The following is a 16,396-nucleotide window of genomic DNA, read 5'->3' as shown; positions in this document are numbered from 1 at the left end:
TGATCAGTCCCATATTGCAGCATGGTGGAGTGGTTAGAGCACAGGCCTGGGAGTCAGAAGGTCATGGGTTCTAATCCCAGCGCTGCCACTAGTCTGCTTTGTGACCTTGAGCAAGTCACTGTACTTCTCTGTGCCTCAGTTACTTCATCTGTAAAATGGGTATTGATACTGTGAGCCCCCCATGGAATAGGGACTGTTTCCAACTTAATTTGTTTTTATTCACCCCAGTATTCAGTGCAGTGCTGGTGCATAGTAAGGGCTTAACAAATGCCATTATTATTATTTTTTTACTACACTACTGCTACTACTACTAATAGTAATAACGAATACATTAAAAAAGAACAAAAACCAGCCTTCCTGTCCTCATAAATTATATTATGGCATACCAGCTCCTTCTGAGAACTTCTGACCACCTCTTCATGCCACTGTACTGCTTTCATGATCAATCAGTTGATCAATGGTATTTATTAAGCATTTACTGTAGGCAAAGCACTGTACTAAGGGATTGGAAGAGTTCAGTATAACACAGTTGTTATGTTAATGCTAATGTTAATGCTTTCATCAGTTATTTTTGAGAAATTCATCTGCTTTCTTTAAAATTGATGCAATACTTCTTATTCCCCAAATCTTTGGTGTTGGTGGAGAGACCATAGCTACTTCAGTGCTTTGGCATCTTGCAATGATCAGGTGGATTGTCAAAGCTGTATCTCCAAGTTGAAAGTGTTATGTAACCTTGGGAAAGATAACAAGCTATTACAACTGTATTTCTAGAATGTGTGCATCTTGGTGTGACTGTAATATGGGGTTTGCCAGTAGTGAGATGCTGTTTTAAGGCTGGGTAGCATGGTCCAGAACCCAGTAAAAAAAAAAAAAAGATGATTAATCCATAAGACTACTCAGCCATTCATGTTTCTTCCAGAGGATTTCAGCTCATTTTTCCAGTGCCCCTGATGAAGCCTTTTCCTTGTATTCAGGAAAGCAGCCTAGGCTTGTCCCTTCAATCTGAAACTACTGAGTGCTGAAACATGGGTTTATTTTAGGGTGAAGAAGGGCTTTTTGTAATGTATACAGTACTCAAAATTAGGCTAAACTATTTTAGTTACTTTTGCTCCCTTTGAAGATGTTGAATCTGACTTTCTGTACTCAGAAGGTCCGAGGCTTATTTTTACTTTATTTTTATGGTATTTATTAATTGCCTGTTATGTGTCAAACACTGTTCTAAGTGTTGGGGTAGATATATGTTCATTAGGTCTGACCCAGTCCCCGTCCCACATGGGGCTCAGAGTCTTAAGTAGGAGGAAAAACAGTTGAGGAAAGTGAGGCACGAAGAAATTAAGTGACTTGCCCAAAGCCTCAGTGCAAGTAGTTGGCAGAGCCAAGATTAGAACCCAGGTCCTCTGACTCCCAGGCCTGTTCTCTTTCCACTAATAATAATAATTATTATTATTATGGAACTTGATAAAGCACTTACTATGTTCCAAGCACTGTTCTAAGCAATGGGGTAGATACAAGGTAATCAGGTTGTTCCACGTTGGGCTCACAGTCTTAATCCCCATTTTACAGATGAGGTAGAGCAAAGCCTGTACCTGTGCCTCTACCTGAGAGCAGCCTGTTCTCAACACAGAGAAATTGAGTGGCTTGCCCAAGGTCACACAACAGATAAATGGCGGACCCAGGATTATAACCCACGTCCTCTGAGTCCCAAACCCATGCTCTTTCACTAGGCCGCAAAGGACCGAGGCTTATTTTAACTTCTCTTTCCTTCCATTTTGTCTCCCCTAGGATTTGGCATGACCACCCCAGCAACTGTGGGAGGTAAAATATTTCTAATATTTTATGGCCTCATTGGCTGTGCAGGCACCATTTTGTTCTTCAACCTCTTCCTAGAGCGCCTGATTACAGTCATCGCCTATGTCATGAAGAGCTGCCACGAGAAGCAGCTTAGAAGAAAGGGGACCCTTCCCCATGACAGCAGACGGGGCTCTGGCAACTCTGAGGTGGACAGCTTGGCAGGGTGGAAGCCCTCCGTGTATTACGTCATGCTGATCCTGTGTTTGGCATCTCTCCTCATCTCCTGCTGTGCCTCTGCGATGTACACCCCCATCGAAGGATGGAGTTATTTCGATTCACTTTATTTCTGCTTCGTGGCCTTCAGCACCATTGGCTTTGGGGACCTCGTAAGTAGCCAGAACGCCCAGTATGAAAGCCAGGGACTCTACCGATTTGGCAACTTTGTCTTCATCCTCATGGGAGTCTGCTGCATCTACTCCTTGTTCAATGTGATCTCCATCATCATCAAACAGTCTGTAAACTGGATCCTCAAGAAAATGGAGTGCCGGTGCTGCCAAAGATGCCAAAGGAAAGTCTTCCGATCGAGGAGGAACGCGATCATGCCGGGCAGCATCCGGAACCGACGGAATATCTCCATCGAGACCGGCGGTGTGATGGAGAGTGACACCGATGGGCGTCGGCTATCTGGGGAGATGATCTCCATGAAAGACTTCTTGGCCTCCAACAAAGTCTCACTGGCCATCATGCAAAAGCAGCTTTCTGAGACGGCCAACGGCTGCCCCAGGCAAATCAGCACGCTGTCCAGGCACAATGGATTCTCAGGAGGGGTTGGGGCCTTGGCGATAATGAATAACAGGCTGGCAGAGACAAGTGTGGACAGGTAGAGAAGAAGGACAAGAATGCGGTTGGAAACAGAGCACAGGGGATGTTGGCATCGGAGAAGGCAGCCTAGGAGTCTCCCAGTGTAGCCTCCTGGCCTTCTGGTTTAATTCTCTTGTTTTTTTACCACTTCTGTGTCTTCTTGGATCTCTGTGGTCATCTTCTTGATCCTTCTGTCATTTCCTGAAAACAGCCAACAACTGAAGGGCAAGGGGCAAGTAACACAGACTATTATCCAACGTCAGACTTCTGCTGCCTTTTCGGGGGGCTCTTTATTCTTTAAACCTAAGATGGGTTTTAAAAGCAGACTCATGAATGCAGCACAAGAAATTCAGTTCCTTTTCACCAGGTCAGATCTCTATTGCACTAATTTTGACTCAGAGACCACTGACTTTTTCATTTTTTTTTTTAGCCCCAGCTTCTCTACTTCTCCAGATTGTCCTCACGTGGACAAAGAACCTCTACTCACCTTTTGGGACTACCGAATGATTGTATTTGTCAAGGATTGCCAAGCCTGTTCTAGAATGTAACACGACCCCTTCCTTGAAAGGGCACTGTTACAGCATGTTAGGGTCCAAATCAGATCGACCAGCAATTCCATGGACAGGTGTCCCTGGGAAAAATCTGTTTTAATTTGTATGCTAAGGGGTGGGAGAGATTGTTTGTTTGTTTGTTGGACTCAATGCTGAGCTTTTGTCCTTTTTTAGATTACCAGATGACTCTATTGTCTAGGCCTTTTAATAGTTTTTTATGGTATTTGTTAAGCACTTACTATGTGCCCATGTGCACATATTGGAGGAAGGGGGTTTTTGATAAGAAAACCAAATTCACTAACAAGCTTTTAAGCAGAAGCACAAAGAATATTTCTATAATTATGAAGAACAGTTTGGCGTTATCTTTTTTAGTGATCTCGTAGCCCCATCTCATTTCTACCAGGGTTTTGGCCTGTTGCAGAGATAATGACTGTGTCTTGATTAGAGCTAGAAACTGAATAAATCCTCATGTTATTTAAATACAATGATCTGAGGACTTGCTTTGGACATTTGGGGAGAGAATCCAAATAGAAAATGCATTAATCATGACTTGAATCACAAGCGTGGGAGAAATTAACCTAATGGCCCTCAGAGACCTACAGCATCTTCTGTGGGGGAACAGAAGAAATAATATACAAAGCTGGATGTTGAAATAGGATTAATCTGTTGTGAATATATTTTATTGCCAAAGCACTGTGTGCTAACCCAGAGCATTGAACGAGAATCTCAAATGCCCTCCCTCCTTTTTTCCCTTTGGACTTTTGTAGAGACGAAAAATATTGTGGTTCTTATTGGGCTTTACAAAAACTTATATTGTTGAATAGATTGCTGTGCCCCTTTTACAACTTCCTGGGAAGGAAACTTTAGGAGTTAACAGACCCTTCCAACCCAAGCTCTTTCAAAATGAAACTGCCTGCTGCCATTTCTTTAGAGGAATTTAATTTAATTCAGAAAATTAAATTTTACCCAAAGCCTGCCAAATGGGCCCAACATTTTTCAAATTGCCTGCAATGTTTCTTGTTGAGAGCTTAGTCTTAGGGGAGGAAGAGTTTTTCTGAAAATAAAATTCCTATTATTAACATAAAGTCTACCTGGTTAGAACCCAGTAGGATTTAGTTGAACGCTACTCAGGAGTTTCTTACTAACTAGCTCTTTCAGCCAAAATCATCCACTGTATTTACTGAGCAGCTGCTGTGAATGGAACACTGTGCTAGTGGCTTGAAAAACAAGACGAAATAGGAGGTGACATCACAGTCAATGATACCTTAATTCAATGACCTTGGAGCCCACTGTGACATGGGTAGCACAAGCCACTCAAATAGGTGATGGTAATCAGAGAATATCACTGTGTGGCTACGAACAAGAGAAAGGTGATTTGTGAGCATGTCTTCATACATATTTTGGGGTCATCAGAAATGCTGGGAAGAGAACAGCTGAGAAGAACAGTGGTGACATGTAGCATCAGACATTCCCCTTCCAGAAACATGAACAGAGTGAACTCAACAAGCCCCTGGATGCATGAGCTTTGGTGTGACAAAGTTCCTGCCTGAGAGGTAATGTTTGACTTCCACCTGGGAAACTAGGCAGATTAACTCCCATGAAGAAGAGGTGCTTGTCCCATCCTGAAATGGAGCTTTAGTTCCTGCCTTTAGTGAGTGAGACACAAATAGCGAGTGTTTTGGGTAATAATAATAATAATAATTATGGTGTTTGTTAAGGGCTTACTGTGTGCCAAACACTGTTCTAAGTGCAGGGGTAGATACAAGGTAAATTGTCCCATGTTGAGCTCACCGTCTTAATCCCCATTTTACAGATGAGGTAAATGAGGCACAGAGAAGTTAAGTGGCTTGCCCAAGCTCACACAGCAGACAAGTGCAGAACTGGAATTAGAACCCACGTTCTCTGACTCCCAAGCCCGTGCTCTTGCCATTAAGCCATGCTGGTACCAGAGCCCCAGTTTGGCTAATGGTTAGGACCATCTTCCTCTCAGTCTGGACTGTCCTTGAAGTCACCCTCTAGTGTGAGTTTTGTATTGGAGGGTTTCTGGATGCCAAACCATGGCGTTTGATCTAGTGGGAAAGCATTAGGGCTACTTTTGCTTGTTCCTTCTGTAAGAATCTGGCAGTCCAAGGTGAGAGGCCAGTTCATTAGCACACATTAACATCTTATTCTTTCTGCACAGCTGAGGGTGGAACACTCCCCTTCCTATTTAGAAATCACTTTGAATAACAGGCACATTTTACTGTGTGACAAGATAGTGAGGGAATTTTGGCAAGACTGAGGAGACATCTCATCAATCATTTGCTGAGATAATGATGATCTAAACCAGTCCACATTGCAGCTCCAACCAGAAGCGGGTGTGCTATTCTGATTGCAGGGTATCACTTATATCCTCTTGCAGTTGTCATAAAGTTTTGGAAAAGTGTAGGCTATGCATTGAATGCTGGTCATAAATCAGAGATGTGGCCTCTATGTATTTCCTCAGCCCTGCAGTTTCTAAATGGCAGGAATTACCTTTGCTGTAAATATCTTTTTATAATTGAGCAATGGAGGACTTTGCACTTCAATTACTGCCCCATAATAGTGGTCATCATTTATTAAACAACTTTTATTCATGATGGGGACTTTTTTTTTTTTTAGCCAAGCTGTTCATAATGCAGTTCCCTTTCTATGCGTTTCCCTTCATTGTTGTCCAGTTTTAATTGCAGTTGAGAGTCCTGCAGGGTTTGACATACAAGGAAACAACAACAACAAAAAACCCTCTCAGGCTTCTGGCCAGATGCCAGAAAGGGAATTATTACCCCATCTTGTTGTTCTCTGATCTCACTTCATATTGAGATGAATTGTAAGCTCCTTAAGGGCAGGGATCGAGACTACTAACTCTTACAAATGCTTAATTAAATGAGTTTATGCAGCATAGACACACAGTAAGTACTATTGATTGAGATGGGTGGTGTGGTGGTCTTAGGCCCTAGCTCTCTTCCCACTCTCAACTAGAAGAAAAATAAGTGTCAAAGTGCAGTGGAGCAGAGGAATGCTAATGTGGCATTTTTCTGAGCAGTTTAAAGAAGTCCTTGAAGGTAATTAAAGTTTATCCCCTCTGGAGATGTACCTGATTCCTGGGTTTTCAGAGTTAACCATTTGCAAGCTTTTCAGTCAGTTATATTAGATATTTGTTTGGGTTACTGGGCTATGACATCTAATGTGGGAAAGAGGCTATTTCATTGTATCAGTCAATCAATCAATCAATCAATCGTATTTATTGAGCACTTACTGTGTGCAGAGCACTGTACTAAATGCTTGGGAAGTACAAGTTGGCAACATAAAGAGACGGTCCCTACCCAACAGTGGACTCACAGTCTAGAAGATGCACTCAAGATGCATTGGTTCCTGGCATGATCAAAGAAGGCTTGCCTGTTTATTCTCCATCACCACTAGTAAAACAGTTGTCTCATTCATTTTCTCCCCAAAAAGATATTGTTGTTGAACAACAAGCTCCGTAGTGCCTGGCCCAGAAGCAACAGACTTTTCTGATGCCTAAAGTAATTTCCATGGTCCCATTTGCCATGCGGGTAGATTTAAGAATATCTGAAAAATGAACTTAGACAAGAAGCCAGAGAATTGAAAGGATCAGTCTTATGATGCAGGACAAGGGTGGGCCAGGGTGGGTATTTTCTACGTTTGTCATCCAAGTAATCACTGGGCATGAACTATGAGGTTATGGAGAGGCTAATCTTTCATCAGGAAGAATCCTTAAGAAGACATAATTCCTACTAATGGAATTATTCCTACTAAGGCTGCAGGCCCACCCCAGTGAGTTTTAGTTGAATTGTCTGTAAGACAGCTGATCACCCCCACTCAGTTATTCCCCACTCGTGACACCAAAAACCATCACTATGTGAACAGATTAAACAAGGTCCTTGCCCTCAACTATCCTTGGTTACAGTAACCGTTAATGTCTCTTAGCAACGAAGGTCTAGTAGCTCACCACTGATCGTAAACGGCAAGAAAATTGTACTCTTGGGAGGTTGTAAAAATACATCATTTCCATCCCAACTGATTATTATCTTCTTTGTCCTTACTGTGTTAAAAAAAGTTAATTTAGCCCCAGACAAGAAGACACAGGGCCTATAACCTCATTTTATAATTGCTCTATTTGTCCTGAATGATAATGCCATCAAAATCCCTGGTTAAACAGAACCACCTTCCTGTTAAAATACCATCAAATTGAGTTCAGGGAGAAAGGAAACCCCATTTATCTCTTAAAGACTAGAGATGATGAGCACTTTCTGGCTCTCAAAATTTGTAATCGCCTATGTCCATTGTGAGCTACTTCCCAAGTTCTGAGCCTCACAGGTTAGGCATCTGCCTAATGAATTGAGGGAAGGGGACTGTGAAATAATATCTCTCATTACATTTCAGAGTTCCTCCTGCAATCCAGATAAAATCATGTTTCTGGAAACCTCAGCAGAAGAATTGAAATAGAAATCCCGCTTAAATTCTGCTCAAGTCATGTGGTAGACCAAGATTACAGTGATTGTTTTTAAAAGATTAACATCCCCAGCCTAGTTCTGGGTACCCTAAGGAGCATTCAAGTGTTTTGCCACCCTTTAGAGAAGCAGCACAGTTTAGTGGAAAGAACATGGGCCTGGAGTCAGGAAACCTGGGTTCTAATCCCAGCTCTGCCACTTGCTTCCGGGGTGACCTTGGGAAAGTCACTTAACTTCTCTTTTCCTCACTTTCTTCATCTATAAAATGGGGATTAAATACCTATTCCCCCTCCTAGTTATACTGTGAGCCACATGTGGAACAGGGATTGTATCCAACCTGATGAACTTGTTTCTTCCCCAGTGCTTAGTACAGTGAATGGCACATAGAGACTACTTAACAAATATTTTTATTATTGTTGTTATTATTAAAATGATATTTGTTAGCAGACTTACCCTGTATCAAACAACACCGTTTGAAGTGTTGGGGTAGTTACAAATGAATTAGGTTGCACACGGTTCCTTGGGTTCACAGGCTAAGTAGGAGGGAGAACAGGAGAACTGAGGCATAGAGAAGTTAAGTAACAAGCCCAAGGCCACATAGCATTTGGCAGAGATGGGATGGAACCCAGGTCTTTCGGCTCCCAGACCTGCGCTCTTTCCACTAGGCTATGTTGCTGTTATTATTATTATCTTATTATTATCATCATGATCATCATTATCACCCCAGCTAAGCCACCCTTCTCGTATTTTTTCCCTTGGAAAAAAACATAAAAAACTTAGAGTGCTCTTGGAGACCAGGAGAGAAGTCCCAATCTGGACTTCACAAGGTTTTACAAAGCAAGTCAACACTAGAAGCTAAGAAACTTTAGACTGTAGCAAACTTGGAGCATACTGCAGATTGTCCATGACTTCCAGGTCTTGGGCCGTAGACGATGCATAGACCTGTAAGTGTCCCCTTCTAGACTGTAAGCTCAATGTGGGCAGGGAATGTATCTATTTATTGTTGTATTCTCCTAGCACTTAGTACAGTGTCCTGCACACCCTAAGCAGTCAATAAATTGAAATAATGAATGGATAAGGAAGAAAAGGGACCCACTTCCTCTCATAGGTCATCTAATCTATCCCCCTATCCAATGCCAACTCCACTTAAAGAATTTCCAACAGAAGTGCCAATCCTGTTCTTAAAGACTTCCAGGGAATGCATTTCTGGAACCCCTCTTGGTGTCAGAGCTGAATGTATAGTCTTTGACTGACTTTGGCTTTATTACCATTCTAGAAAAACAGCTGGAAGAAGTGATATCAGAAAAGCGAGGGAAATATTGCAGTTTTCCAAGGTAAGCGCAGAACCCACTGTAGGACAAAAGCATTCAAAAGACTTCACAAGCAGTGCTGAGTATCTTGGCAAGTCTTCTCTGATCATCCCCAATGATGAGAAATTGGTCTGGGAAGTGAGGTTGCCACCCTATGGGCTCTGGTGATGGTAGGAAAAACTGGAGGGTAATGGGTCGTCTGCTCTTTTTCTAGGAGAAAATGCAGACACTACCCAGGGTAGAGGTTTCTGGCAAAAGCATTGGAAAATATGGTTTATAGAAGAGTAAAAGTTTTGTTAATAAGTATCAAAACAAATCTGTGTGTTGGGCTCCCAGGAAGCAGGCCATGCACTCTCTTGTAGGTACCTTTGCAAAATTTGGTGGTCGTGATTTTGGAACTATCATCTTGTCATCAGTCAACATCATCAACAGCAGCAGCTGTGTTTCCTGAATGATGGGTGGGTGAGCAGAATCACAGAAAGGTAATTTAATAATAATAATAATAATGGCATTTATTAAGCACTTACTATGTGCCAAGCACTGTTGGGAACTGATCTTTTCTAACCTAGAAGCTCTGCATGTTGAGGGAAAGAGAAAGAACAATCTCTGGCCAAAAGAGCCCAACTAGACTTTGCACACAGAAGTATCATGGCACAGAAATAAAAGACATTGTCTCTGTCCTTAGAGTGCTTACAGTGTGATGGCAGGAGGGACAACTGGCCACAAATCACAAAATATACAATAGGTTATAGGTTAAAAATGAGCATAGATACAAATGAATAAAACAATAAAAAAGCATTTAAATCAACACTTTGTCAGTAATGTAGCCATTGTCCAGAAAAGTGGAAGACTAGTTGAGGATTGGCTCTTGGAAAATTCGGCTTTTCGGGAATAGCATCTGAAAACAAGATATGTAACATGAAAATAGGGCATCTTTAGCACCATCATCTGAAACTGCCAGACTTCCACCTCTGTGGCCACTAATTTCCATTATATTAATCACTTCAAGTTGGGGAACAATCTAAAAATCCCCCTCAACCTAAGAACACTAAACATTAGCAGGTTGTCTGATCTGTTCAGCAGTGTGAATCTGGATATCTGCGTGTTTTGGTAATAATAATAATCATAATAATAATAATGGCATTTGTTAAGTGCTTCCTATGTGCAAAGCACTGTTCTAAGCGCTGGGTAGTTTATGGCTTACTTAAAGGCTTAGTACTGAACAAGATACTGGGCTAGTGAGGTTGTATACATATTTGAATTAAATCATATTTTATCATCATCATCAATCGTATTTATTGAGCACTTACTATGTGCAGAGCACTGTACTAAACACTTGGGAAGTACAAATTGGCAACATATAGAGACAGTCCCTACCCAACAGTGGGCTCACAGTCTAAAAGGGGGAGACAGAGAACAAAACCAAACATACTAACAAAATAAAATAAATAGAATAGATAGGTACAAATAAAACAAATAAATACATAAATAGAGTAATAAATATGTACAAACATATATATATATATATATACAGGTGCTGTGGGGAAGGGAAGGAGGTAAGATGGGGGGATGGAGAGGGGGACGAGGGGGAGAGGAAGGAAGGGGCTCAGTCTGGGAAGGCCTCCTGGAGGAGGTGATTTTATCACTTCGAACCTTGCCATTGAGGGAATTTTCTCACTGGGAGGCCGAGGATTTTGTATCGTGAAGAGATGAGAGACTTTTGAAGTACATTAAAAAGCAAAAAGCCAGAAAATCTCATTTCATTTCTCTGAAAGAAGCTTCATCACAAAGCCTCCAAGTGTCTCCTCAATGTGAGGTTCAACTGAAGAAATTTGATGGCATACAATCAATTGACTTTCACACCTAACTTTGAGTGATAAAATTATTTTAAAGTAACAATGCTAATTTTCTATTCAATAGCAGACCAAGATTTTGATGTAATTGCCTGATATCATTTGTTTCCTGGTAAGGAGAAGGTGAAAATATGATTCCTTGGTGAGAACTAAAGGAGTGAAGTAAAAAGAGTGAAGTGAAATACCAATTAATCAATGAGTGGTATTTATTGAGAGCTTATTGTGTGCAGAGCACTCTACAAAGCCCTTGGGAGAGTACAGTATAACAGAGTTGGTAGACATATTCCCTGCGCACAAGGAGAAGCTGCATGGCCTAGAGGATAGAGCAGGGGCCTGGGAGTCAGAAGAACCTGAGTTCTAATCCTGGCTCAGCCATTTGTCTGCTGTGTGACCTTGGGCAAGTCACTTCACCTCTCTGTAAAATGGGGATTAAGACTGCGAGACATGGATTGTGTCCAACCTGATTAGCTTGCATCTACCCCAGGGCTTAGAACAGCGCCTGGCATGTAGTAAGTGCATAAGAAATACCATAAAAGGTAGTTTATGGTCTCAAGGAAACATGTAAGGAAATGGGAATCTGATCCTTTGCCTCTCGCAGATTATGAAGAAAATAGCCTGGGAAGAATATAGGGCTGGCCCTTCGTTTTCAGTTTTAATTTTATTCATTTTCTTTTCTAGGGAATTAATTACCACAACTCCGAAAAAAGATGTTGGGAGTAGGTAGCAGTGGGAGGGGAGAGAATTATTAGATTCCAAAGCTTTTGCTTCACAAGATTGAGATTGGGGCCACTCACTTGTATAATGCCAAACTAGGGTGAAAATTAGCCATCCTGTATTCAGAGCAATCAAAGGAAGTGGTGGAATTAGAAGTTCTAACCAGGAGCCAGTTGATGTCTCTGTGAAGGCCCCAGTAACCTTGGCCAGACCAGATTCCTAAACAGAATAATGACCAAAGCCAAGGTGTAATCAATAATTTTAATTGGAAAGAGTAGCAACAGAATATACCAAAGCTGAAGTTTACTGAGTAATATTTAAAGCCTTCGAAGCTTAAAGTTGCAAGTGCAAAACTTAATTGCCGTATTAACAGAAGCATATGCTTAACTCCCAGGCATCCTAAGTGTTTGCTTGGGAGAAGTGGCTGGAGAAGGATTTAAAATAATACATCCCAAGTTAGCTCACCCTAACTTCTTTTTTACCTGTTTTAGCCATTTGAACCTTCTTCTGGCTTGGGCTCAGGGCAAACCATAGGCAAGCACAGCACAGGAAACCAAGCTATTTCTTCTCCAAGCGCTTTCTGAGATAAACTCCACCATGCCCTCCTGAGTTCTCCCACTATTAGCAAAGAAGCCAGCCTCCTTCCAAAATGTCCCAGTAGCTTCTTGTAAGCAAAACAAGCCCCTTTGCACTATGAGCTCAGCACTTTGCACTTCCTTCCCTGCAATTGTCTTGGCAGGATTATTTGAAAATGTTTGCAAACAAACTCCTCCTCACCGAACAAGAATGTAATATTTCTGGGTAAGTATTGGAATGCATTTAAGTTCAGAATCTGGGGCTCCAGTGTCCCTTGTCTCCCCAGCTATTCCACACCTAGCCCAAGGGTGAGCTAAACCCACTCAACTTGTGATTTGAGTCTCAAGCTACTGGCAATGAAGAGAATTCCAGGTCCTACTGATTGATAATGAGATACAGTGGAGCTTTGGTTGATGACCCAGTGAGAGAACTTCATGCCTTGATATGACTCAGGGTGTCAGGAAACATCAGGAGAATTTAAGAGACAGATTACTGCACAAGTATTCCCCAGCTAGCCACTCCAAGGTTTAAAAAAAAGCTATGTTTCCTGAGGGGTGGGTGGGTGAGCAGAATCACAGGAAAGGAAGTTTATTTGGATGGGAACTGACCTTTTCTAACCTAGAAGCTCTGCATGTTGAGGGAAAGAGAAAGAACAATTCCTGGCCAAAAGAGCCCCACTCATCAATCTGTTAAAAGAAAATGACAGAAAGATAGTAATATTGATAATAATAATGATGATAACTTGTTGTTGGCTGGCGCAATAACAGAATGGCACTGCAACAAGGAGAAACAATTTCATTCTGTAGTGTGCATGAGTGAAGTTCTGGTAGTAGTCTGGCTAAGTCCCAATCTTAATTTTGGGGTCTCAACATAGAGTGGAAATATTTGTGACCAATCAATCAATTGTATTTACTGAGCACTTTCTGGGGGTAGAGCACTGTACTAAGTGCTAGGGGAAGTACAGTATAATAGAGTTGGTAGATGTGTTCCCTGCCCTCAATGAATTTACAGTCTAGAAGGGGAGATAGACAGTAATATAAATGAATAAATTATGGAGATGTGCGTAAGTGCTGTGGGGCTGAGGGAGGGGTGAATAAAGGATGCAAATACAAGTGCACTGGTGACACAGAAGGGAGAGGGAGAAGATGAATGTGGGCTTAATCAGGGAAGGCCTCTTGGAGGAGATATGCCTTCAAGAAGGTTTTGATGGTGGGGAGAGTGATTATCTGTTAGATGTGAAGAGGGAAGGCATTCCAGCCCAAAGGCAGGATGTGGGTGAGAGGTCAGTTGCGAGATAGACAACATCAAGGTAGTAGTGAGTAGATTGACACTAGTGGAGTGAAGTGAGCATGCTGCATTGTAGTAGAAAACCAGTGAGTTAAGAAGATGGCAGGGGGCAGGTGATTGAGTGCTTTGAAGACAATAGTAAGGAGTTTCTATTTGATTTGGAGGTGGATGCGCAACCACTGGAGGTTCTTGAGTAGTGGGGAAACATGGACTGAATGTTTCTGTGGAAAAATGATCCAGGCAGCAGAGTGAAGTATAGACTGGAGTGAGGAAAGATAGGAGGCAGGGAGGTTAGCCAAGAGACTGTTACAGTAATCACGGCAGAATAGGATAAGTGCTTGGATTAATTGGTAGCAGTTTGGATGGAGAGGAAAGGATGATTTTATCAGTATTATGAAGATTTAACCGACAGGATTTAGTGATAGATTGAATATGTCAGAATTGAATTTGTAACTTTTAACCTGAGATTTATCACAAAAGAATTGTTTTTCTTGGGCTACTGAACTTCCCTCTCTGCCCTCTTAGAGAGGAGATTGTTACAGGTCAGGGTTGTGGTATAGTGATAGGCAGACAGAAGGAGGAAGCTGGCACTATTAATCCATCAGAAGGATTTACTGAGTGCCTACTCTGTGCATAGCACTGTACTAAGCATTTAGGAGAGTACAAAGAATTCCCTGAATTAGCCCTTCTCTGAACCAGAGTAGCCTTTCTGTCTCTAGTTTGATTGAACCAGTGCTAAATGGATCTGGGTGATTTCTAACTGGGTTCCCCAGGCATTGGTTGTAGTTAAACAATTATCCTAGTGCATTGCAAGGGGGAATTGTCCATTTTGTCCTAGTTAATTGTCGGGGAGGGCAAAAGAAAGGCTTTGCAACAAAACTTTCTGCCCCCTTCCCCACTGAGAATCTTCATTACCTGGGTGTCATGACTTTACTGAAGAAAAATCAGTTCTCAGGGTGTTGAGTTATTTAACTCCTGTTTAGTTTTGCTTTTCCCTTCATTGGGAGACCCTGGAGCAACTACACAAATGGTCTGGAAAGTGGGTTTTGGGGCTGTAATCTGCCCCAACACAAGTCACCAGCAACTACACACCCATTCAAATAATAATAATAATAATAACAATAATGACAATGGTATTTGTTAAGTGTGTACTGTGTGCCAAGCACTATACTACGCACTGGGTTATATACAGGTTAATTGGGTCTCATATGGGGCTCTCAAAGTAAGTAAGAGGAAGAACAGGTATTGAATCCCCATTTTGCAGATGAGGTAACTGAGGCTGAGAAGTTAAGTGACTTACCCAGGGTCACAGAGCAGGCATGGCAGAGCTTGGATTGGAAAACATGTCCTCTAACTCCTAGGTCCATGCTCTTTCCATTAGGCCATGCTGCTTGTCAGACCTGCAAATCCTCTCCCAGGCATCATATGGTCGAAAGGAAAGTGGAGTTTTTTGCCTGAGAGGGAATTTAAAGCCAGAGGAAATTTATCTTTTCATGTAAAGAATGTTCTGGCACTCCTTTTACCTCCCCAAAACTATGCTGGAACTTACCCCTTTCATTCTGCTGCCATCCCAGCACCTCTTGGAAAACAGACCAGGCTCTCGGCTGCCAACTGAGGCTTTATTAATCTGTGATTACTGTAGAAGCCAGTTGTTCAACCAGAACTTCATGGGAACAGTTCTCTTTAACAACTTAAGAATATCTATCAACAGAGCAAGACTCAAGGGAGAATTTTCACTCTGAGTTATTCTTTAACAAGTAGAATTCTTGGGTCTGTACACATCCTAAATATAGAGACTCAAACTGTGTTTTTTTTTTTTTGCATTTCACCCAGTGGATGGATTAGATTACTCACTGAATCTTCATGCCCATTTTTACACAACTTTAACTAATGGGGTTGTTAGAGAAATGGTTTGAGCGAGATACTATTGGATTAAGCCACTGCATGAATTTATATTACTCCCTTCACCCAGTAAAATGCTTCAATAGAAATGATCCCAATCTGTCCACCTAGGAAGCCCAAATGGGGTGGATAGTATTATCCTCATTTTATAGATCGGAAAGCAGGTGAGGTGAGATGATGTGGCTTCCTCATGTCTCTCTCCACTTCAATCCATACGTCATGCTGCTGCCCGGATTGTCTTTGTCCAGAAACGCTCTGGACATATTACTCCCCTCCTCAAAAACCTCCAATGGCTACCGATCAATCTGCGCATCAGGCAGAAACTCCTCACCCTGGGCTTCAAGGCTCTCCATCACCTCGCCCCCTCCTACCTCACCTCCCTTCTCTCCTTCTACTGCCCAGCCCGCACCCTCCGCTCCTCCACCGCTAATCTCCTCACTGTACCTCGCTCTCGCCTGTCCCGCCATCGACCCCCGGCCCACGTCATCCCCCGGGCCTGGAATGCCCTCCCTCTGCCCATCCGCCAAGCTAGCTCTCTTCCTCCCTTCAAGGCCCTGCTGAGAGCTCACCTCCTCCAGGAGGCCTTCCCAGACTGAGCCCCTTCTTTCCTCTCCCCCTCGTCCCCCTCTCCATCCCCCCATCTTACCTCCTTCCCTTCCCCACAGCACCTGTATATATGTATATATGGTTGTACATATTTATTACTCTATTTATTTATTTATTTATTTATTTATTTATTTTACTTGTACATTTCTATCCTACTTATTTTATTTTGTTGGTATGTTTGGTTCTGTTCTCTGTCTCCCCCTTTTAGACTGTGAGCCCACTGTTGGGTAGGGACTGTCTCTATGTGATGCCAATTTGTACTTCCCAAGCGCTTAGTACAGTGCTCTGCACATAGTAAGCGCTCAATAAGTACGATTGATTGATTGATTGATTGATTGATTCCTTGGGGTCACCAGTAGAGAAGCAGAGATCCAGAGCTAGAATTCAGTTTTTCTGTCCATCCAGTTGTACTATCCACCAAACCACTCCATCTCACTACAAAACTGTTGTGTGGT

The 16,396-nt window shown here is 42.2% G+C and overlaps 1 protein-coding gene across 1 annotated transcript in view; it reads left to right on the top strand.

The window, feature by feature from the left end:
- Positions 1 to 4,128, top strand: part of KCNK13 (potassium two pore domain channel subfamily K member 13) — a 105,790-nt gene extending 101,662 nt beyond the window's left edge. The window contains exon 2 of the mRNA XM_038752850.1: positions 1,783 to 4,128. Coding sequence (XP_038608778.1) covers positions 1,783 to 2,675 — 893 coding nt within the window. The 3' untranslated portion in view covers positions 2,676 to 4,128. The remainder of the gene's footprint in view (positions 1 to 1,782) is intronic.
- The last annotated feature ends 12,268 nt before the right edge of the window (positions 4,129 to 16,396 follow it).

The sequence above is a fragment of the Tachyglossus aculeatus genome, chromosome 1 (assembly GCF_015852505.1).
Source record: "Tachyglossus aculeatus isolate mTacAcu1 chromosome 1, mTacAcu1.pri, whole genome shotgun sequence".
NCBI lineage: Eukaryota > Metazoa > Chordata > Mammalia > Monotremata > Tachyglossidae > Tachyglossus > Tachyglossus aculeatus.
The sequence above is the reverse complement of the archived record's forward strand: the minus strand, read 5'-3'. Positions and strand labels throughout refer to the sequence as shown.